This window comes from Lissotriton helveticus, chromosome 2_1 (assembly GCF_964261635.1).
Source record: "Lissotriton helveticus chromosome 2_1, aLisHel1.1, whole genome shotgun sequence".
Classification (NCBI taxonomy): Eukaryota; Metazoa; Chordata; class Amphibia; order Caudata; family Salamandridae; genus Lissotriton; species Lissotriton helveticus.
In genome coordinates this window covers 356,719,374-356,742,579 of record NC_136059.1, presented here as the reverse complement: position 1 = coordinate 356,742,579, position 23,206 = coordinate 356,719,374, and the positions used below count along the sequence as shown (strand labels likewise).

The window sequence follows — 23,206 nt, the reverse complement described above, 5'->3', positions numbered from 1 at the left end:
ATGCTGCGGGGGTGGATGTGGACTGGCCTCGCTGCTGTCCCCTGGCACCGCCACAGCGGTTACCACGTCCGCCGCCACGCTGGATGCTAGTCTGCGGCCCGTGGCTGGCAGGACGTGAGGAGGCGCCCCTTCCTTGGCCACGAAAGGAGCGAAAGGCAGAGGTTTGCTGGTGCTGGCCCGACAGGCCCAAGGACTTGGCCGTAGCCCTGGAGTCCTTGAAATGCTCAAGCGCACTGTCTGCCTTGTCGCCAAAGAGGCGACGGCCATCAAACGGCATGTCCATGAGGGAATTCTGGACATCAGCCGAAAAGTTGGCGGACCTCAGCCAGGCGTGGCGGCGAACCGCCACCGCCGTGGAAATCGCCCTGCCCAGCGAGTCTGTGCTACCCAGCCCACATCGGATGGAGCACCCAGCTGCATCCCGCCCTTCTGCAAGGGCTTGAGCGAGTTTGACGTGGGCCTCCTCCGGGCAAGCTGGCAGCACGTCCATGACCGTGTCCCACAGAGAGTGGGAATAACGGCCCAAAAGGCAAGCGGTGTTGACCGATCGCAACCCCAAACTAAGTGAGAACAGCTTCTTACCGAATTGCTCCTACCTTTTGGATTCCCGATCAGGTGGAGCAGTCGGGAATGCGCTCTGGGAGTTAGAGGCCTGGATAACCAGGCTCTTGGGGGTGGGTGGACAGGAAGCTAGGGTCGCTCAGGGCCGGCGCCTGGGTATGTTCCGATCTACAGGAGGACCTGTAGCGGGCCTGGACCAAGTGCCCAACAGAACATCAGAAAGGGCTGCATTAAACGGCAGTTTAAGGACCTCGGTGAGGAGGTTAGTCCTCACGGCCGCGACAGGGAGCTCAAGACCCAAGGCGTTGGCCGCCCTCGTCAGCACCATGCTGTAAGCAGCCCCCTCCTCCGTAGCCACGGTAGGAGGGGAGACAAAGCCAGTGTCGGGCGTAGTGTCCAAACCACTGACCTCCCCTAGATCCACTGCCCAGTCCTGATGCGACTGGCACTCTCGTGCCAGAGGGTCCTCAGACCCCTCCCAATCCCCCTCGTCTCCCATCTCCTGATAGTTAGGTGCAAAGGATGGGGCCGGATCATAGAAGAATTGCTCTTCTCTCGGTGTCGAATGCGGCGTCGAGCGACGCCGGATCCGGACCAAGGGAGGGACCGGGGAACGGCGTCAGGGAAGACACCCTGGGGGTCGGCACCGGCGGAGGGGTCTGCGGCGTCGGGCCCGAAGTTGTTGGCGGCGCCGGGGCCAAAGCACCTGACGGCTTGGGCCACCAGTCAGGCCGCGGGGCCCGAAAGTTCCACAGCGGGACCCGACGGAGAGAGCGACCTCATGGCCATGAGGAAGGCATCAATCTTCTCCGGCGTCTCGTTCAGCCCAGGGACCGGTGGGTCTGGCAGCGGCGCCTGCGGCTCTGGCGGGCCACATGGGCAGAGTCGCCTGAACCCCCGGCCGCATCGTGCAAGCGTCGGGGCGAGTCGGAAGAGCGATGTCGTCTCCGACTTCTTGTGCCTCTTACCTGAGGACTTGGGAGCCCGACGAATGGTGTTGACTCGCCGAGCTGCGATGACTGTGGCCGGTCCTTCGACCTCCTTCTCGACCTGGCCCGTGAACGACGCGGGGCCGACTGCCAGAGCTCGAGGCGCTTACGGGACCGCTCCCACCTAGCCTTCGACATCAGGCCCGGCAGTCGGGGCACGACTTGTCCTCGTGGTCGGCCCCAAGGCAATACAGGCACCGACGGTGGGGGTCGATAACCGAAATCAGACGGTGATAATCAGCACAGGGCTTGAACCCGGGCATCCCTACCAGCACCGTGAGTCAACCGACCCGAAAAAAGGACCAAAAAAGGATTGAAAAATGTAGTCAAAAAGTGACTAAGGAGTACTGCTTTTTCCGGATCTGCGCTTGCTGGCGCGGAAAAAAGAAGAACTGACATCAGCGTGCGAGGGCGGTGTCTAAGTACTCAGACTACATCATCCCAGCGCCAACAATGGACGCGGAGCCACAGACGGCGCCTACCGATGCGCAGGGGTACTGCTATGCAAAACTTTCCGGATCCAGTCTGATGCCTGGGGATATTCTAAGGTAAGGAATCGAACACTAACCTGTTTCTTTCAGATAAAGGAGGGACCTAAGAGCATCTCAGATCCTAGGTGGAAATCTGTACAGGAGTCGGTGCAGAACAGGAGATAAGGTTCAAGAGGTTCAGACAGAGCAGAGAACAGATCCACCAGCAGTAATGTGACTGGAAGCCCCTGCAGATCCTTGGGGTCTAAAGGCGTCAGAGAGACAGAAGAGTGGAAATATGCAGCATCGACCTGCTGTAGCATCACCGATGGCCCAGGGAATTTGGAGTGCATCAGGATCAACCATGAAATTGGCTTCTTAATCGGAGATTGGGATCGATAGGCACTTATAACTTTTCTTTTGATAGAGTGGAAGATGGGGTGGAGTTCCGCTTCACTTTCTTATGCTTCCACTTGAACTATGACTAACCAGAGGACTTTAACCACGAAGACGACATCTCACGGGAGAGGATCCACATCCTCCACTTAGAGCAGGAGTGGGATTTGCAAGAGACCCAAAACTTCTTCCTGTGTTCAGTGATGTACAGCTTTCCAGTCCCAGATTAACTTTGGATACATGACAGTGCACTCATAGCACAACTTGGAGTTGTGTCCCGAACCCAAGCATCAAAAAGACACCTCTGTGAGGAGGTGGAAGGAAGATCTAGACTGGTGCATGTACAGGGAGAAGTCGGTAGCTAGAGGATGCCCTGGGAAATGGCGTAAGGTATGGGGAGCATGGAATCGATACAGAGGCGCCGTCTGTCTTCCGCCTTGCCCGCAAATGGATGCTTACACTCTTGATACCCCTTGATCTACTCAATATGATAACTATTTTGTATAATATACGATGTCGCTGTGAGAGATGAAGCTGCCTGCTTGTACTCAATTGATGTCCTTTTGTCGAACTGTTCAATAAAAAAATATTTAAAAAAGAAAAAAACACCTCTGTCACAGGCCCATGACAAACATGTTTTAAGTAGTCATGGCATTGTTTGAAGCCTGTAATTTCAGGAGCAGACATTGTTCCCTTGCAAACTGGATTTTGCTTTGGGAGACATCAGACGACTGATGAAGTGGGAGCAGTGCTAGAAATTGTGTTCGAGGGTGCTAAATGAAAGAATTGATGTTTGTGTGCAGGGGTGGCGCTTTTATGATGCTCCGCTCTGCCATTTCCGGGGCACTGGAATACTGCGATGATAAGTTTAAGAATCCAATTTGGCACCTGGGAAATATTTGAAAGGTTTGTAATCTGGATCAGAAGTACCCATCAGCAATCTTTTTTGTGTAAAAAAACCCAATATCAATTTGTACATATGGCCATTGTTAAAATAGCACGTGGACCGAGATAAAAAACCTGAACAATCAACATGCTGAAAATTCACCACCACCAAATAAGGCACACAGCCTGTATCTGCACACCACATTGGGGCTAAACACAGCACAGTCATCAGTTTAAATGTCATTCCACTTATACATATTTGGGAACTACAACATTGGTGTTAAACCATTACAACCATGGTTTAATCTGTATAAATTCTTTTTCATGGCAGGAACATTTACTTGAAAACTTTAGAAGTCAGACTGGAGGTAGAGGCCATAAAAAAGAATTTCAGTAACGCTGCCCTCTATCACAAAATATTAGGCTTCCTCTGCACGCAGAACACTTACTTACGAAGATTAATTGGTTTAATTTCATTTAAATCCTATACATTCACTTTTGTAAATTTCCTGTCGTAAGCTAAAGCAAATATTCTATAACTACAATTTCTTTAATGGGGAAAATAAAATCAGATAGGGAAGAATGTTTATAGATAGGTTGTATATTTTTTTTCATTTTAATACTTTGTACAAAGATACATTTTACAGTACCATTGCCATCCATAAAAAATGGAATGATAGAAACTTAAACGGTAGAAAACATTTGCATATTAATTACTGCTGTACAGTAGACATTGCAGGCTGTATAAGAGTCTTCCCTATTTGTCCACGTCTGTAAAATTCACGTGGTCTAGCAATAAATTATGACAAACCCACAGTATGGAAAAATGCTTTACAATAAATATTAATAACAGAATCAGGTGGAAATATTAACTGAAACAGTAGAAAATCTATCTTAATAAAACACGCCAATTGAGATACATTCTTTCATTCGCTTGTTAACCTAAGCAGTGCACTGCCACAATTGCTATTTAATGTTCAATTGCACCTTAGGCACAGATTTTAATGGAATACCAACCTCTGCAAACGTAACCCAGAGAGAAACAGGTGTTCGGCTAGATACTGCTACTATTGTTCTCATCCCACAATTGAACTATTGACGAAATAAATGACAATCACTTTGGATTGATGTGGAAAGAAACTGAAGCATACAAAGAATAATCTATAGTCTCTTTTTATATCAAAATGTATTCTTGAAAATGTGTTTGGCACAGTGCTAAATCATATATAGTTAATACTACATATTGCAAAATACAATAAAACCCTGGGGTTTGCTTGCACCCTTCAAATGGGTGAAATAAGATATCAATTATTTGAAGTCAGCCTGTACACATCGTAAAAACAATATTTTATGCCCTGTTTTGAAAAGGATATAATAAAATTTACAAAAAAGACAAACAATATCATTGAATTTTAAACAAATCTGTACAGTAAGAAATCCAAATGGAAACAGACAAGTAACAAAGAGAAGTAAAAAAATTTATTGCAGTATTCGTTCCACCAGATTTGCTGGGGATCCCTTTTCTTGTATTATCTCAGGGTGACCTAATACATCAAAATCTACATTTACAAAAACTCCTGCAGATAGGTCAAAGATACTGCATGCTTTTTCAACAGAATAAATTATATATATATATCCAGGAGATTTCACCAATTTACAGCCTGGAAAAACAATGCTTTCCTTGAAACAGGGCTAAGCTAAAGAAAGCCATCCGCCGCTAGGTTAAACTCCAAGAACACTAATTTCCAACATTCACTTGTTTATTTTAAAACATTTTTTCAAGATATAAACATTATTTGTTAAACTATAATACAGTGGGAGTAAAAATGAACTGAGAATTTTCTGCTGCACAACAGCGAAGGAAGCTCCCACGCAAAAATGTTTACTAAACATTTCCTTCTTTTTTCCTGTGTCCCAGGTTCCATTCTTACTCTTCATAAAACAAATGACTTTTCATCAGAAAACTGAAAGTTCAAGTTTTTCTGTTCTCTTTTCCAGTCAATTTGGCTGTATTTACAAATTCATTAGCTGGATGTTCCATCCTTGGCTGAATATAGAGTCCTTAATGTCTGAACAACTTTGTTACTCAACTTATTAGCACTCGTCAGAACAATTTTCTTGTAAATAATGTCTGATTCTTTAATAGTGTCTACCCAAGGCACCAGTTTACGTCCATCACGCCGTTTTGCCTCAGCCCAAACTCCACTGTAAGAACCTGCCATCCACTGTATACTGTAGCCATGGCTAGTTTTCTTGACTACTTTTGCAATCTGTGGCCGATCTTTGTACTTTGGACAGCAAATTGCAATGACGTCCGTGGCTTCAACTGTTTCGTTCATCTGTGCTCCTAAGTCCGAAGAGTCTGAAAGTCTTTTTGATTTTCTCAACTAAACAGAGAAGAAAAACAATTACAAGACTTAATAAAAACGGGCTAGTCCTTCTTTACACAATTAAACATTAAGAGTTTCCAACCCAAAGGCAATAACCCACTGCTAGTCAGATGCACCACTGCCAAACATGTTGCCACCCTCACTGCTTTAGTACAAAATATTAAACACACGTACATAAATAACAGCAAACAAAACTTGCCAGGATTAAAGGGAGAGAGTAGAAGATGAATGCTAAATGAAAATTACCTTTTTCTTTGGACAAATCTTACTTCCTATCTTTTAAACTGCCTTTTTCCTCTAAACCCTTTCTATAAAAAAAGAACACAACAGCATGCATTAATAGTTACGTTTATCTGTAAAATTCGTATTTGTCTACGTATCACATGATGTGGTATTCCTGTAATGTTTCACACCACTAGCAACAAGCATTTGCAATGCAATTTGTCTTGCATTTGTGAAATGTATAACTATTGGCATAAATGACATTGTTACTCATGTTTTTTGTTTGTAGTGGTGTGGATGTATATTGTGTGTAGTGGAATTATGTGGTTTAAATTGTTAGTTGTGGAATTGTGTGGTGTGTAGTTTATTTGCGTCGTGGAATTATGTGGCATGGTGAATTGATAGTGGTAAGAGCTGCATCGAATAGATAGAAAGAAGATTAAGAGGGCTAGGTAGTTTGTGTATGAAGTGGTAAATGAACTCCAGACAGAAGGGCAGAAACAGTGTTTAAGAAAGAGGAAAAAAAGGAATAGAAGGTTTTAGACACAAAGAGGCTGCTATTGTGTACGCAGAAGACACCGAAAGAAGAGGAGGAGAGTGCATTTGAGGTCTGGATTTCTGAAAAATGTTATGGTAAAGAAACTGTGCAGAAAGACCTGAAGAGAACCAATATGAGAAATTCTGGAATAGTGAGTGGAGAATGAGAGACTGGTGTGAGACAGAGGAAGGAATGGGAGACCTATTATCTTTGTTAAAGGAGTGGGTGTGGTAAACAGGGGTAGTGGAAGCACGTGCATGTATGCGTACTGACATATCCGATATTTCTAATTTACCAATGTAACATGGTGGGCAGCTGGGTTAGATTAAGTAATGGGAAAAGTAAACAAGTCAATATTAGCATAACATTTCGGGCACAATTCAATGTCACCTAATGTATCGACAACCTCGGAAAGATGAGGGGTTGTGGCTAATGCACACAGATCTCTTCATTGGGTGAAAGAAAAATGCTACTTACCCAGTATGCATCTGTTCTTGACATGTCTGTACGTATCAGGACAGCTTTGCCTACAAGGTGGACTTGAAAGGCTTTGAGCGCTAGAAATACTGCTAGTAGCTATAGGTGATTGATGTGGAGCTGCTTTTGCTGTTGACTCCACATGCCCTGAACTGTGCGAGTTTGGTGAGGAGCTCCCCGACCTGTGAGCGATGAGTCTGCTGTTAGCAGTCTGTGGAACCGGGTCTATGAAGGGCCACCACTTGTAAAGGTTTTGTGGATTCCACCACTGCAGAGAGCGATGAGTGTGGCCAGTCACCAACACTAGATCTGAGCACTGACCATAAGACTTATTCCAATGACGTGCTAAGCATTCCTGAAGGGGACGCATTTGAAGTCAGGCATAGGGAACTATTAAGATGCGAGACGCCATCATTCCCAGTAACTGCATGAATGCCCAAGCTGGCAATGAGTGGTGAGGCGGTACTGGGAAATTCGAGACAGGCTAGAGCTTGGAGCAGCTGTACTGTTCTTTGAGTGTGTTGGAGACAGTTTCCTTGTGAGCTGGCTTTGATAAGCTAGGCGTCTAAGTATGGGAAGACATGAATGTGTTGTCTTTGCAGGTGAGCTGCAACTACTGCCATACATTTGGTGAATACTCTGGGAGCAGTGGTAACTCTGAATGGAAGCACTTTGAATTGGTAATGATGTCCCACTGGGCAAACACAAGAAGATGATGGACGGAGCGCTGAAACTTTTCAGAAACTCACCCCAGTCACCCATCTGGGTTGAATCCAGCACCATTCTTTAACTCACTTCGCCACCTCAGTTGTTGTCGCGCTAACACAAACCTGAGGTATTTGCGATGAGCGGGATGTATTGGAATATGGAAGTAGGCGTCCTTTAAATCTAAAGTAGACAGAAAATCGCCTTGCTGAAGGAGTGGGAGCATTTGGTGGAGTAAAAACAAAGAGCAGAGGCAAGGCTTTCCTGCGCACAGTAAAACTATAGTAATCCCAAATTTAGTCAAGACAAACAGTATAGTGTGCTCCCAAGGACTGCCACTCTTGTCCCTACAATAAGGACCAGAAACCCGATCCTATGCACAAAAAGGGGGTAATATCCTGAGCACCACTCCTCATGTAACTCAATGAAGTCCAGTCTTCCTTCTTTTCACACGTAGATTTTATTCTTGCAGTATGATAAAATCTTCAACTGCGATACATGCGACTCTCTTCTGATACTTTCCAGCCAACACGTGTTTCGTCAGTTTAGCGATGCCTCCGCATCTCTGACTTCACACGTTCTCCTCACCTACGCGAATCGGCGTTGTGAACATGTTCACAACGCCGATTCGCGAAGGTGAGGAGAACGTGTGTTCGAGGCAACAGACCACACTCTCTGTTGAAATATTAGTTCCAGATGAGGAACTCAAGAAACTGGGTTCTCCAAACCGGTCCTGGAGGGCTGGATCCATGCCAGAATTTTAAAATAACTACATGTATCTAAATGGGGATATGCACAAAGGGGATATGCACAAAATCTGGCATGGATCCGGCCCTCCAGGACCGGTTTGGAGACCTGAGACGTTGGACCCACTTTATGAAGCTACTTATTGCCTTCCTGGAACGTGGCACATTTGCTATGCAACGTTGTTAATGGATATTGAAATCGAGCCCTGAAGAAGTCAGAGATGCGGAGGCATCGCTAAACTGACGAAACACATGTTGGCTAGAAAGTTTCAGAAGAGAGTCACATGTATCGCAGTTGAAGATTTTATCATACTGCAAGAATAAAATCTACGTGTGAAAAGAAGGAAGACTGGACTTCGAGTTGCATGAGGAGTGGTGCACAGGACATTACCCCCTTTTTGAGCATTTGGTGGAGTGTTACCATGTGAAAATGGTCTGATTGGATGTACAGATTTAGGTCTCTCAGGTCTAGTATAGGCCTGAGAGAGACATCCTTTTTGGGTATTAGAAAGTATTGGGAGTATACCCCGGCCCCATGATACTGTAGTGGGACTGGCTCCTTATTCAAATAAAGAGAGAACTTCTTGTTTGAGAAGGTTGAGATGCTCTTGGGACATTTTGTGTAATATTGGAGGAATGTTTGGGGGAGTGGTGGTAAGTTCCAGGCAATAACCATATTGGATGACTAGTAGAACCCATCGGTCTAAGGTTTTTGTAATCCAGACGGGTAGAAATTGGGAGAGACGTCCCCTGACAGGAGTGCAATGATCAGGGGTAGAGGAAGGAAGTCACTGTTGGTTGTTTGCAGGAGAAGTACGTGAAGAGTTGACTCTACCTCTTCCCTTGCCGTTATTACCTCTAAATCCTCCTCTAAAGTAACCTCTTGAAGAGGGCGACTGATTATGGCCCTAGTAAGAGGAGGAGGGATTTTCTGATTATATGTTCTTTGAGCCCCCCCTTAAAAAAAGCAGCGAAAGGAGCCCCGATTGGAAGGAAGTTGCAAAGCCCCATGGATTTCGCGACTCTCTTTCTTCATCTTCTCCAAAGAAGTATCTACTGTAGGTCCAAAGAGGTGCTCTTTAAAATAGAGGCCTAGCCCTCTGGTTTAAACACAGAAATTCTGAGGCAAGCGTGTCTGCGTCAGCTAGTGTTCACGGTGCGAGCTGCAGTATCTGCTGCGTTTAAAGCGCACCTAATGGATGTGTTGAAATTTAATTTTCCTTTTTGAATTAGGTCACTAGCTTTATTCCTATGTTCATCTTTTAAAAATTGCATTACATTTTCTAGCTTGTCATAATGAGCCCTGTCGAACAAGTTACTTACCTTCGGTAACGATATATCTGTAAGAAACAGTAGTTAGTATTAGATTCCTTACCTTAGAATATCCCCAGGCGTCAGTCTGGATCCGGAAACTTTTGCGTAGCAGTACCCCTGCGCGTCGGTAGGCGTCGTCTGCAGGCGTCCCCTGCGGCTCCGCGTCGTCGGCGTCGTGCGCCGTGATGACGTCGCTGGAGTATATAGACGCCGCCTCCGCGCGCTGACGTCAGTTCTTTGCACACAGCTTTTCCGCGCCAGAACACGCAGAGCCATGTGAGAACCAACACTGGTGCCATTTGAAACTAGGGCCCTGAAAGGGATGTCCTTAACCCTAGGTATCAGTTCGCAGAACGGGGAGGATGGGCGGGGCGGTAAGGAATCTAATACTAACTACTGTTTCTTACAGATATATTGTTACCGAAGGTAAGTAACTTGTTCATCTGAAAGAAACAGGTTAGTATTAGATTCCTTACCTTAGGATAGATACCCCAGCAATACCAACCCCGGTGGTGGGTCTGCGAACCAATACAACCTACACCAGAAAGTCCTGGAGGACCGAACGGCCAAAGAAGCCATCCCTCCGGACTTGACTGTCCAGGCAGTAGTGCCTCGCAAAGGTGTGCAGCGAGGCCCACGTGGCCGCCTGGCAAATGTCCTGCAAAGGGACTCCCCGGCCCAGGGCAGTAGTAGCCGCCGTGGCCCGAGTGGAATGGGCCCTCAGCCCAACAGGAGGCTCCTTCCGAGCCAAAGAGTAGCATGCTTTGATGCACAGGACGACCCACCGAGAGATGGTCCGTTTCTGTACCGCCCTTCCCTTCTTCTCACCCACGTAGCCAACAAACAGTTGGTCATCCACCCGGAACTGGCGTGTGCGATCCATATAGAATGAAAGCGCACGTTTTGGGTCCAGACGATGGAGCCGCTCTTCATCCTTTGAAGGATGCGGAGGCGGGAAGAAAGAGGGCAAGGTGATGGACTGCCCAATGTGAAAAGCAGAGACTACCTTGGGCAGGAAAGAAGGTCTAGTCCGAAGAACCACCTTATCAGGATGAACAGACAAGAAAGGAGGTTGAATAGAAAGAGCCTGGAGCTCACTCACTCTCCTGGCAGAGGTGATGGCTACCAGGAAGGCCGTCTTTAAGGTGAGAAGACGGAGAGGACAGGAATGAAGGGGCTCAAAGGGAGCGCACATCAGGAAAGTCAAAACCAGGTTCAAGTCCCACTGAGGCATCACGAACGGAGTTGGAGGATACATGTGCGTGATGCCCTTCAAGAATCTCAACACAATAGGGGACTTGAACAAAGATGGCTGATCAGGTAGCCTCAAGAAGGCGGAAAGGGCAGAAAGATAGCCCTTGATAGTGCCCAGAGCAGAGCCCTGCTGGGCAAGGGAAAGGAGGAAGAGGAGAACCTCAGACAGAGGGGCAGAAAGGGGATCCACAGCCTTCGCTGTGCACCATGCCACAAATCTGTTCCACCGGCAGGCGTATACCGACTTTGTGGAGGGACGCCTGGCTGCCAGAATGACATCACAGACTTCAGGAGGCAAGTCAAATGGCCTCAACTGTCGCCGCTCAATCTCCACGCATGGAGGTGGAGACTGGACAGGTTCGGGTGGAGGACCGTCCCCTGCTGCTGCGACAGAAGGTCCTCCTGAAGGGGCAGGCGGATCGAGGGACCGACTGTCATGCTGAGTAGCTCGGGATACCAGTATCTTCGAGCCCAGTCCGGAGCCACAAGGATAACTTGGGCCCGGTCGCGCCTGATCTTCTTCAGCACTCTGGGCAGAAGTGGTATAGGCGGAAAGGCGTACAACAGACCGCAACTCCACTCGCGCCGAAAGGCGTCGCCGAGCGAGTGCCGTCTTGGAAACTCCAACGCGCAGAACTGATGACATTGCGCGTTCTCTTCTGTGGCGAATAGATCTAACCAAGGCTCTCCCCATTGCTGAAAGAGGCCTCTCGCCACATCCGAGTTCAGACGCCATTCGTGATCCACCGAGCACCGACGGCTGAGTTCGTCCGCCCTGGCGTTCAGAGAACCTGCCAGGTGTTGAACCGTCAGAGTCACGCCCTGACGTTCCAGCCATTGCCAGAGGCGCAGAGCCTCTTGGCAAAGGGTCCACGACCCCACACCGCCCTGTTTGTTGCAGTACCACATGGCGGTGGTGTTGTCCGTGAACACCTGCACTACACTCCCGTTGACAAAGGGGAGGAATGCCTTCAGTGCTAGGCGAATCGCCCGCAGCTCCAACATGTTGATATGGAGCCGGGACTCCGCCGGAGACCAGAGGCCTCTGATCTCCGCCTCTCCCAAGTGGCCACCCCAGCCTTGGAGGGACGCGTCCGTCACAACCACGTGCTCCGGTTGGGGAAGGGAGAGGGATCTGCCCCTGACCCAATCGCGGTCCGTAAGCCACCACTGCAACTGTCTCGCAGTGCCCTCCGAGATCAGGACATGGTCGGATAGGTTGCCCTGATGCTGGGCCCACTGAAACTTCAGGTCCCACTGCAGAGCCCGCATCCGCCATCTGGCGTGATGCACCAGAAGGATGCAGGAGGCCATCAGCCCCAGAAGCCGCAGCGTCAACCTGACCGAAACCCGGGATAACGGCTGAAAGATGGGAATCAGAGCCTGAATATCCCGGACCCGCCGTTCCGGAGGATAAACCCGAAACTGCGCCGAGTCGAGAACCGCTCCGATGAAAAGGAGCTTTTGAGAGGGACACAGGTGTGATTTCGGCACATTGATGGAAAACCCCAGCTCGTGCAGGAGGTCTGCCGTCATCTGAAGGTGGTGGACGACTGTCTGGGGCGAGCCCGCCTTCAACAGCCAGTCGTCGAGGTAGGGGAAGACTGAAACCCCTAACCGGCGCAGATGAGCTGCGACCACCGCCATCACTTTCGTGAACACCCGTGGGGCGCTGGTAAGGCCGAATGGGAGCACGATAAACTGAAAGTGCTCGTGGCCTACCGTGAACCGCAGGTAACGCCGGTGGGCCGGCAGGACGGGGATGTGAAAGTACGCATCCTGCAAGTCCAACGCTACCATCCAGTCTTGTGGGTCTAGAGCAGCCAAGACCTGAGCCAAAGTCAACATCTTGAACTTCTCCTTCCGGAGGAAGCCGTTGACGTTCCGTAGATCCAAGATAGGACGCAGGCCTCCCTTGTCCTTCTTGGGTACCAGAAAGTAGTGGGAGTAGCAACCACACCCTACTTCTGGCCCAGGAACGCGCTCGATGGCCCCCTTGGCCAAGAGGGCCGTAACTTCCTCCTGCAGAAGTGTCAAGTGGTCCCCCGACACACGGTGGTTCTGCGGTGGCATGGCTGGAGGAGTGGACTCGAAGGGGAGGGCATAGCCCCTTCGGACAAGCTGCAGCACCCACCTGTCCGATGTTATCGCGCGCCAGCGGGAGTGGTGATGGCGAACCCTGCCACCCACTGGCGTCACGTGAGCCCGAAAGCTCGGACTAGGAAGGCTTGGATGCCGCAGCGGAGGGAGGCGTGGACTGACCACGACGCTGGCCTCTACCGCCACCACGGCGGAAACCACGGGCGCCACCGCGCTGGGGAGCGCTCTGCGCCGCGTGGCTGGCAGCACGTGTGGGACCTCCCCTCCCTTGGCCACGAAAGGGCCGAAACGAACCCGTCTGCTGGCGCTGGGTCGAGAGACCCAAGGACTTGGCCGTGACCCTGGAGTCCTTGAAGCGCTCCAGCGCGTGGTCCGCTTTGTCACCAAATAGGCGACTGCCATCAAATGGCATGTCCATAAGTGTATTTTGGACGTCTGGTGAGAAGTTGGCAGATCTCAGCCAGGCATGGCGACGAATCGCCACCGTAGTGGACATGGCCCGTCCCAGTGAGTCCGTGGTGTCCAGACCACAACGGATCGAGTACCGCGCCGCATCCCGGCCTTCAACCAAGGCCCGGGTGAGCTTGTCCCGCACTTCCTGGGGGCATTGCGGCAAACACTCCTCGACCGTATCCCACAGGGAGTGGGTGTAGCGGCCCAAGAGGCACGCGGTGTTACAAGACCGCAGTCCAGCGCTCAAAGAGGAAAACACTTTTTTTCCAAATTGGTCGTACCTCTTTGATTCCCGGTCGGGCGGAGCCGACGGAAATGCGGACTGTGAAGTGGAGGCCTGGATCACCAGACTCTCCGGGGAGGGATGGGTGGACAGGAAGGCAGGGTCGTCCGAGCAGGGACGGTGACGCCTGGCAACGTTCCGGTCAACCGGCGCACCAGAAGCGGGCCTGGACCAGGTGCCCAGAAGGACATCCGTCAGGGCCTCATTAAACGGCAGCAGAGGCTCCTGGGGGCATGACTGCGGTTTAAAAACTTCCGTCAGAATATTCGGTTTGACCTTCGCGACGGGGAGCTCAAGGTGTAAGGCCTTGGCAGCCCTCATCAGGACCACCGAATAGGCAGCACCCGCCTCGGACGCCACAGGGGACGGAGAGACAAACCCAGGGTTGGGTGACTCGTCCAGGCCACTGGCATCACCCAGATCACCTACCCAGTCCACATCGTACTGGCAGGCACGGGATAGAGGGTCCTCAGACCCCTCCCAACCCTCTCCATACTCCTCCTCGTCATACCCATAGTCTGGGTCGACGATATAGACATCGGGGTCAACGGGCCCCATCGGCGTCGGGTCCGGCGTCGGCCGACGCCGGTCCGGCTCCGAGTCCGGAGTCGGGGAGGAAAGGGGGGTGGCGCCGCGCGGCGTCGGTGCCGGGGACCCGACGCCGGCCGGAGCCGACGGCGGAGTCGCTGCACCACGCGGGGGCGGTACCACGGGTTGGCCCACAGGAACCGACGCCGGAGAGGCCGGGAGACCAGCCGGCGACGAACCAGAGGGAACCAGCGGCGCCGGGGCCGGAGCCACCGGCGGCGCCGGGGCAGGAGCACCCGAACCGCTCGGGCCCCCAGACGGGACCGACGGGCCCGCAGGCGCCGAAGGCCCCGCCGGAGAAGACCTCGCCCTCATAGCAATGAGGAAGGCCTCGATCTCCTCACGCGACGCGCCTTCCCCAGGGACCGACAGGTGTGGGGTAGACGGCGTCGGCGACCCATGCGGGACCGCGGGGGTGGGGTCACCCGAGCCCCCGGCCGCAGCACGCGGGCGTCGGGGGGAGTCGGGGGTGCGATGGCGACGCCCCGACTTCTTGTGCTTACCTGACGAGCCGGAGGAATGGTGGCGACTCCCGGAGCGCCCATGGCGGCTCCGCGACCGTTCCCTCGACCGCTCCCTCGACCTCCGACCGGACCGGGACCGCTCTCGACGCGGGGCCGACAACCGGAGCTCGAGAAGCTTGCGGGACCGCTCCCGCCTAGCTTTTCCAGTCAAGGCCCGACAGTCGACGCAGGACTCCACGTCGTGGTCCGCGCCCAGACACCGGAGGCAGAGTCGATGGTGGTCGGTGACCGACATCAGGCGGTCGCACTCGTCACAACTCTTGAAACCGGGCATCCTACCGGCACCGTAAAGATCAATCAGTTAACAAAAAACTTGGTCAAAAGACCGGAGTACTGCTCTTCGGATCTGCGCTAACTGGCGCGGAAAAAAGAAGAACTGACGTCAGCGCGCGGAGGCGGCGTCTATATACTCCAGCGACGTCATCACGGCGCACGACGCCGACGACGCGGAGCCGCAGGGGACGCCTGCAGACGACGCCTACCGACGCGCAGGGGTACTGCTACGCAAAAGTTTCCGGATCCAGACTGACGCCTGGGGATATTCTAAGGTAAGGAATCTAATACTAACCTGTTTCTTTCAGATATAGCGAGCTAAAAGAGCTTGGGTATTTGCAATTCGCCAGTGATTGGCTGCTTGCGCAAGCTACTCTTTCACCAGAGGCATCTAGGAGTTTGGACTTCTTATCAGGAGGAGGGGCATCTCCTGCGGTCTGTGAGTTTGCTCTTTTACGAGTGTTAGAGACTAACATGGAGTCTAATGGAACTTGGCCCTTGATGTAGATAGGGTCAGTGGGTGCCGCCTTATACTTCTAGTCTACTCTGAGTGTGCAATCCTTGCACGCACAGGGTCTCTAGCAATCTAAGTCTGGGTGTTTAAGCATTCCCTTGAGCTTAGGTAGTGTTTGTGTTGCTCTTTGAGAGGAACTTAAAGTCTCAAAGAGAAAATCCTCTTCAAGGGCCTCATTATGAAGTTGTACCCCACGATACCAAACAGCCCTATTGAGTAGCTCTATGTATCCTAGATTGTCATCTGGTGGGGAGTGTTTGGAAGGATATAGATCCGGTTTGTTATAAGTTTTAGGATCTGTATTGTAATACTCCCATGGATCAGGTATATCACCATCCTCATCATCTTGGTGATCAGGTGACTGTGGTTGTGGAGAATTTGTGGGTGTAATCAATACATTTGTGTCAATGGGTGAAGGAGGTGTAATAGGAGGATGAGAAGGAATAGTACCAAAATTCTTTCTTGTAAGTAGAATGTGGCATTCCGCTAGTAATTCTGGTTTCCCTTTAGTTGGTAATTTCACATGAATATTTCCAGTGTCTGGATTGATGGCCAGTTCCTTTTGTTTTAGGTCCGTGTTAGAAGTTGGAACATCAAAACGAGGCTCTTTGGATGGAAGAGGAGGAGGTTTGGTTTTTGGTGCTGGAATTGTCTGAGGTTTTGGCTCCGAAGATTTTATTTTCGGTGCTGAAGGGATGGTCACTAGTACATGCTTGAATTTTGATGTTGAAGATTTCGGATCGGTGCCCAAACGGGGCCGACTCGATCCTGAGCCAGAAGGCTTTGCTGTATGTTTCGGAGCCAAGCCGGAGGGTGGAGCGTTGGAAACCTTTTCTCGGTGTCAATCTTGGCCCGAGGGCAGAGAAAGGATCGGATCCTTTTTCTTTGGTAAGTATTGGAGCAGGGGAGAGTCAGTAGTCACTGTACGCTCACCCATTGTTACTTGCTTATCCATGTTGGGAGTCCACTTCGGATACGGAGATGTGTTCCTCCTTTACTTCGGCTCCTTGTGCGTGGAATTCTTCCTGGTTGAAATCTTCCCCTGAAAATGTCTGTGTGGAGCCGCTATGTTGATGCAGTTCGTGACGTTGAGCCTGATGAATTAGTGTATTCTTGGATCGAAATGATCGGCACGCATCGCAGTCTTGTTCATCATATTCCGGGGATACACACAAGTTGCTGACTTTGTGCAAGTCGGTGCGCTGAAACTTAGCGCGACACAGAGGACAGAATTTAAAATGGAGTCCGTTCCATCAACTGCATGCAGGTCAGACGAGGGCAGGCCCAATAACCCTCCACAAATCTTCCAATCGGATTGAATGGAAACGATAGACAGAGAATGGGAAACAAGATCGAGAAACAATACTGTCAAGGGTAGTGGATTGCACGCGGAGGGGAACCCAAGAAACTGTGTTGAACCGGAGCGCAGCGAGTCATGTCTGAAACCGATGGCGGAAAAAAACTATCTAACAATGGAGTCGATGCCCATGCGCACTATCACCGAAAGGAGGAGTCACCTACCTTGTGACTGGAAAATACTTCTTAGAAGAAAAACAACGTGCAAACATCCGGACCCAACACTAGATGCCAGGCTTATACAAAGCATGTGATCTACAGCTCACATGCCTCGAACAAATAGATACATATCGGTTTTATATTTGTAAGCAGATGTATGTAGATTGAATGTGTGGACAATGATCAATATGGCGCTGAGTCCCGCTAGCCACCAGCTTGTGTAGCCTCTTTGCTGCCAGATAATTCTGTGGTGGCAGAGCTTTACATATTTAATATCTCAATACGATCTTGGCTATGTAAACAAAAAATTACAGCTGAAGCCTATGCATTCTGCTGGCACATGCATGTTTTCTGACGCATATTCGGGCATACATCATGTATGCGCACACGAGTAGAATGACGCAACTGCAAGCAGCCGTCGCGTCGGTAACAATTTTTTTTCTTAAATTAATTTGACGATGCTGCAAAGCTCCACGAAAAAGGCTGACATTGTAGACCATACATAAAAGGAATTTGGAAATGTCCCCAAAACAATTGTACTGGCATACCGTTTTACCAATGCTCGTTTTGGGTTGGGGGAGGAGGTGATTTTAGAAAACGGAAAGTAGCAGTCCCCCAACAAGTAATTTTGCCCCTTGACTCGGAACAAAGACCTTCACAGTGCAGACACCGTCTTTGCGCTGGCAGTTAAGCATACACAATAGCTTTCCCAGCAGAAAAAAAGCACCCATGTTTCCATAGAGATGGGTTAGAGATGCAGGGTGTTGGAATGGCCACACCGCAGGGCAACTAGACCTGGTAAGCCCAGCTTTGTTTATGGACCCATTGCAGTAAGTAAAGTTGTGACACCGTTCACGTGTGGATGACTTGCGTAGAGGCATGAAGTAATAGCCAGTTGCAAAAGGCGAAATTCCCCTGCAGATGTGAAAACATGTTTTGTGTCAGGGGCGCCCAAAAAGCTACTGTTTCTCGCACATAACGGGTTAATATTCCTCTCGTATAATATAATCTGGCACAGTTTATCACTTTGAAAAGAATGAAAGGCTGATTCTGAATAATAATATAGATTATGTTTGCTCCGATCCAAAATATATCTAGACGAGACAGAATGAACCAAAGTGCGAGCAGGTAAAAGATGTTTTACGAAAAGTATGAGCACTAAACTAGCTAAATGGGTTGAGCGCATGCTGCGATAGTCCGTGTGCTATTGTTAAAGCACAGACTGAGGGTACAGTAGGAAGCCTCATGTGTTCATTGTTCCATTAATTAAACTTACAAATAAATAACGCAATCAATTGCTGCTTCAAAAAACGAATAAAAAGAGAAAAAACATGCATAACTATACATTTAGACAGGCGCACATCACCGGTTGAAGAACAATTAGCAAGAGTGTCTACAGCAGATTAGTGGGTTGAGTGTCCGCTGCGCAGCTCTCCGTTTATCGTGAACCAAATTGGAAGCACATTAAAGGTGCTTTACGAAGAGTCTGCCTGCTAAGTCAGGTAAGAGGTTGGTGGTCGGACTGCTCAGTGTGAGCAAATGGACCGGCACGGTCATTTCTTCTCAGTTGCCAGGGACTGCGTGTTTGCCTAAAACGGATAAAAGGACCATAAAGAAGAACCGGCGAAAAACACACCGTCAATGAAAATGTAAATATGCCAGCAAGGACCCGGTAGCGAGTGCAGGCGGGTGCAAAGGAAAAACGTGATAAGAAAACTAGGGAAGGTGAAGGAGATGTCTTTCAAATGAAGGGCTAAACTAAACCCTAATGCAGAGGAAACAAGCAACAGAGGAGGAGCAGGAAGCCGAGTACATATGGGCGTGCCATTTGTGTGTACTTTAATGAGTGGGTAAGTGTCTGCACTGGCTCTGTTCCAAGTCGGTTGTGCACGAGCGGCGGGGAACATCAAGAGCGTTTATTCACACTCTAACACATTAGCCTCACTTTACAGTTTGCGCCAGTGAAGCGCTACTTTTGTTTTCTTGTCTTTCTTTGAACAGCATTGTTTTCCCTGGGTAGGGAAGTGCACCAATCCTGGAGGTACTGCCATGCCTGACTGATGGGTGGATTGGTAAACAAAATGTGTACCACGCCTCTGTGTTCGTGGGTATGTTTTTTTTTAAAAACCTTACTGCTTAAATTTTGTAAGGATTTAAGCAATGGACACTGAAATTGGTCCCTTCCGGGCCCCATAGTCATGTCAAGTTTTCAGGCAAAAGCACTCACTGATTTCTGAATAGTGAGTGTAAAAGCGTTAAAGTAACCATGTTGTTCCTGCCTACATTTCACATGCTTTACTTCTCCTTTTTCCAGGATGTTGGTACATGTTTTTTTAAGCAGTATATTGCGCTCGTCTAGTGCATAATTTGAATCGAGTGGCATCCAGGTCTTTATAGCTGGCCATACATGGTTTGTCGTTAAAGGCAGAGCGAGTTTCTCTCAGTGGTGGGGGGAGGATGTGCCACTATGGTCAGAGCTGCCAAATTTGGGACTGGGGAACCAGGTTCAGCCTTCATGACCACTCCCGGACACCACTCTCCTGAGGGAGCTAGACCTTAGAAGGTCCCGCAAGACTTTAGAAGCCCTGGTGTCTTAGCACCAGCAGGTGGACCCTAGCGGTCGAAAGTGTAGGTTAACCTCGATCCCTGTCCACCACAATCTGTACTGAAGTTCACCTCCAGTCTTGTGGGCAGGTCTATGAAGCAGCACACCCTAGAGCAAGAGTGACTGTCACTGGGGTCACAAGACCCTTGAGAAGGGCCGGCTCTAGGGAGATTCGACCAGTAGCTGATGCTGGCTTTTGGATGAGGGCGTTGTGTTTGCTAGTATATTATGGTTTTAAAAACACTTGCTGCCTCCTTCCTGGTTTCCAGCAATTTTTGAAAACAATAAAAATGTCATGATTACTTATGATTAATGTTCTTCCAACAGACAGAGAGAGAGAAAGAGCGCAAGAGAGAGAGCGCGAGAGAGAGAGATCAGAGTTTTGTCTGGTAGAAGTTTTGACTCATGTAAAGGTAGCACAGAGGGTTAATGTGCCTGCTGCAAAGAACATGTTCCATACAGATCACAAAGTGCACATAATGTAAATAGGTCAGTGGTTTACTGCTTGTGTCAGAGATCCTCGTTACTTGCAGCATAAGCTAATACAACACCAAGCAGGGACAAGGCAGCATGGATAGTGTGCAAACACTGACAACCTGAAAGAAACATACATGAGGGTACATTGCAGAGCAGATGCTACCCCAGCACCCGGCCTGCACCACTGCGGCCTGTCCCCGGGGCACCAGCGCTCACTCACCAGGGACAGAATCTGCTCTGCAGACATTGTCTCTTGTGTCCGGAAACATTGTGCGTTGGATGTCACACTAGTTGCAGTATTATGTATATGTGCCCCTCATATGTCCAAACCCTTCCCCGCTCCCCACAACGGAACGGAAACGCTGCATTTGTGCTCTGAGGGTGGGTTCTTAATGTAAAGTAGGATGGGAAACCAAGATAAACAAGCAGTGACGGGCGGGTAGTAGTGGGTGGGGACAGCACAGCAAAGAAGCCCCCTAAAAGACATTCAGCTTGTGTGATAGCCCAGTCAAGCAGCAACAGTGGGAGGTGGGGGTGTGGAGACGGGCTCGGAGTGATTAATGGAACTGATGGAGGTACAAAACTAAAAGCGTACCAAACACAAAGGGGAAAACGCTTTTGTGAACAGATACCTGTAACAAGCCAATACTCCAAGGGAGGAGTGGAGTTGGAGAGAGGAGTTGGCCTAATGGCTAGGGCGGTCGACCGCGAATCTGGTGAACTGGGTTCGAGTCTCGGCAATGACGCTGAACATCCTGTAATCCTGGGGAAATCACAATCTACCCATGCCTAACAAAAATGAATGTGTCCTCATGAAACAGGCGCTATGTAATGCGCTCCGATCCCCGATTCGGGTCAAGTTGCGCTATATAAACCTCTTAAAAAAAAAAACTTGTGAGAACGAAGGGGGAGCACAGCAAACTGAAAATGCTCCTGCTCCACCATGAACCGAAGGTAGCGTTGATGGGCCTGTAGGACAGGTATAAGGAAATGGGCGTCCTGCAGGTAAGTGGAGTGCTATAGAGTACAGTGTCGCACAGTGGAGTAGAGTGGCAAGAAGTGGCTCAGAGTGGAATGGCGTCCAGTGAAATATCATAGTGTGGAGCGATATACAGTGAAACAGCAGAGTGGAGCAGCGTAAAATTAAGTGGCTGAGTGGAATATCAGAGTGGTCTAGAGTGGAGTGGCATAGTGAAATAGCAGAAGGTGGAGTGGCGTACAGTTGTGTGGCATAGAGTGAAGTGGCGTAGAGTGGAATTGCGTAGAGTGCATGGGCGTAAAGTGGTGTGACAGTATATTGGAGTGGAGTAAAGTCAAGTGGCGTGGCATAGTTGAGTGGCATAGCGTGGAACAGCATACACTGGAGTGCTGTAGAGTGGAATAGAGAGTAGTTGTGTAGAATGGAGTGAAGTAGATTGTCATGGAGTGGGGTAGAGTTGAACAGTGTACAGTGTTGTGGTATACAGTGGAAAAGCATGAAGTTGTATTCAATGGAAATGAGTGGCCTGGAGTTGGGTGGAGTGGCGTAAATTGGAGTGGTGTAGAGTAGAATAGCATGGAGTGGCGTACAATGAAATATCATAGAACGGGGTAGTACAGAGTGGAATAGTGGAGTGGCATACGGTTGAACGGAGTACAGTAGAGTGGTATACAGTTGTGTGGTGTAGAGTGAAGTGGCATAGAGTAGAACATCGCAAATTCCAGGGATGTAAAGTGGCTTAGAGTTAAGTGGCGTGGAGTGGGACAGAGTGGAAGAGCATACAGTGTAGCGGTGTACAGTTAAGTGGCGTTGAGTGGAATAGCACAGAGTACAATGGAGTGGCCTAGTGAGAAGGGCTGTACAGTAGAGTGGAGTGGCATAGAGTAGTATAGCACTGAGTAAATTAGCATAGTGGTGTACAGATTAGTGGAACGTGGTGTACTAGAGTGTAGTTTAAAGAGACTTCGTGTGACAGTGGCTGAACGGATGTAGATGAAATTTGGCTGCATATATATTATGGAGTGGAGAGGGTATCTTTGGTATTCGCTACTATTTAAGTTATAACAAAACTGTTGTATATTGAGCTGTGGTGTACTGCGGTACAGGCTGATCTTAAGGCAGTATATCATTTGCTAATGGGTGCATTTACAAAAGTAAAAGGCAACCATGTAGTTTTCACCGGCTGTGTATTGTGTTAGGGCATTACACATAGGTTAACAGTGGGTTTTACCTTTGTTCCCTACTTATAACTACTTTATTAAAGCAGTATATGTAGGGAACTTATTAATATTTTTCTATATATTTTTTTAAAAGTGTACGCACCTACAGATACAGCAATAGTTACAAGAAAATAAAAAAAAGCAAGTAAAAAATACACTAATACACTATATCAGTGAAATACAGTGTTGTACAGTGTAATCTGTTTTTTTTCTTCATTTTACCCCACAATTTCAACAAGTAATGAAGCACTTTCTATGTAGTACAGCGGTACTGCGTTAAATTATTAAAAAAAATACAATGTAAAAAAATTGAACATACACTATAGTATACTATATTTGTGAAATATAGTGTAGTACAGTGTGTCTGACTTTTTACATACTCATTTTTTTTAAGGTACTGCAGCATTCTCTAGGTGGTACTGCAGTACTCTGTGACCTTTTTCAGAAATATATAAAAAAATTGAATAATGTTTTCTACCTATTACCACTTTAATAAAGTGGTAGCAGGTAGGGAACATTTTTAAATCTAATACTAACCTTTATCTAAGGCCCTAACCAGGAACACAGACAAAGTATGCTAAAAACAACGAGGCTGCTTTTTAGGTCTCGTGGTGCCAATGCGCAGCATTGCTGTCGAGACATATAGAGGCTAACCAGCAATCCTACCAAGAGGGTTTTGGCATGCGGATTCTCCCCAATGCATGATCCCACCAACGCCTTCACGTAGT

General features: G+C 48.9%; 1 protein-coding gene across 14 annotated transcripts in view; it reads right to left on the bottom strand.

Annotated features, from left to right (window-relative positions):
* Positions 1 to 4,458: 4,458 nt before the first annotated feature.
* NIPBL (NIPBL cohesin loading factor) overlaps positions 4,459 to 23,206 on the bottom strand; it is a 1,942,504-nt gene continuing 1,923,756 nt past the window's right edge. For 13 of the 14 annotated variants that reach the window (XM_078674965.1, XM_078674957.1, XM_078674966.1 and 10 more), the window contains one exon: positions 4,459 to 5,688. In XM_078674965.1, the coding sequence (XP_078531091.1) occupies positions 5,326 to 5,688 (363 nt within the window). In that variant the 3' untranslated portion in view covers positions 4,459 to 5,325. Of the gene's footprint in view, positions 5,689 to 5,937; positions 6,000 to 23,206 lie in introns of all 14 variants that reach the window. The other variant, XM_078674963.1, reaches the window with a different exon arrangement.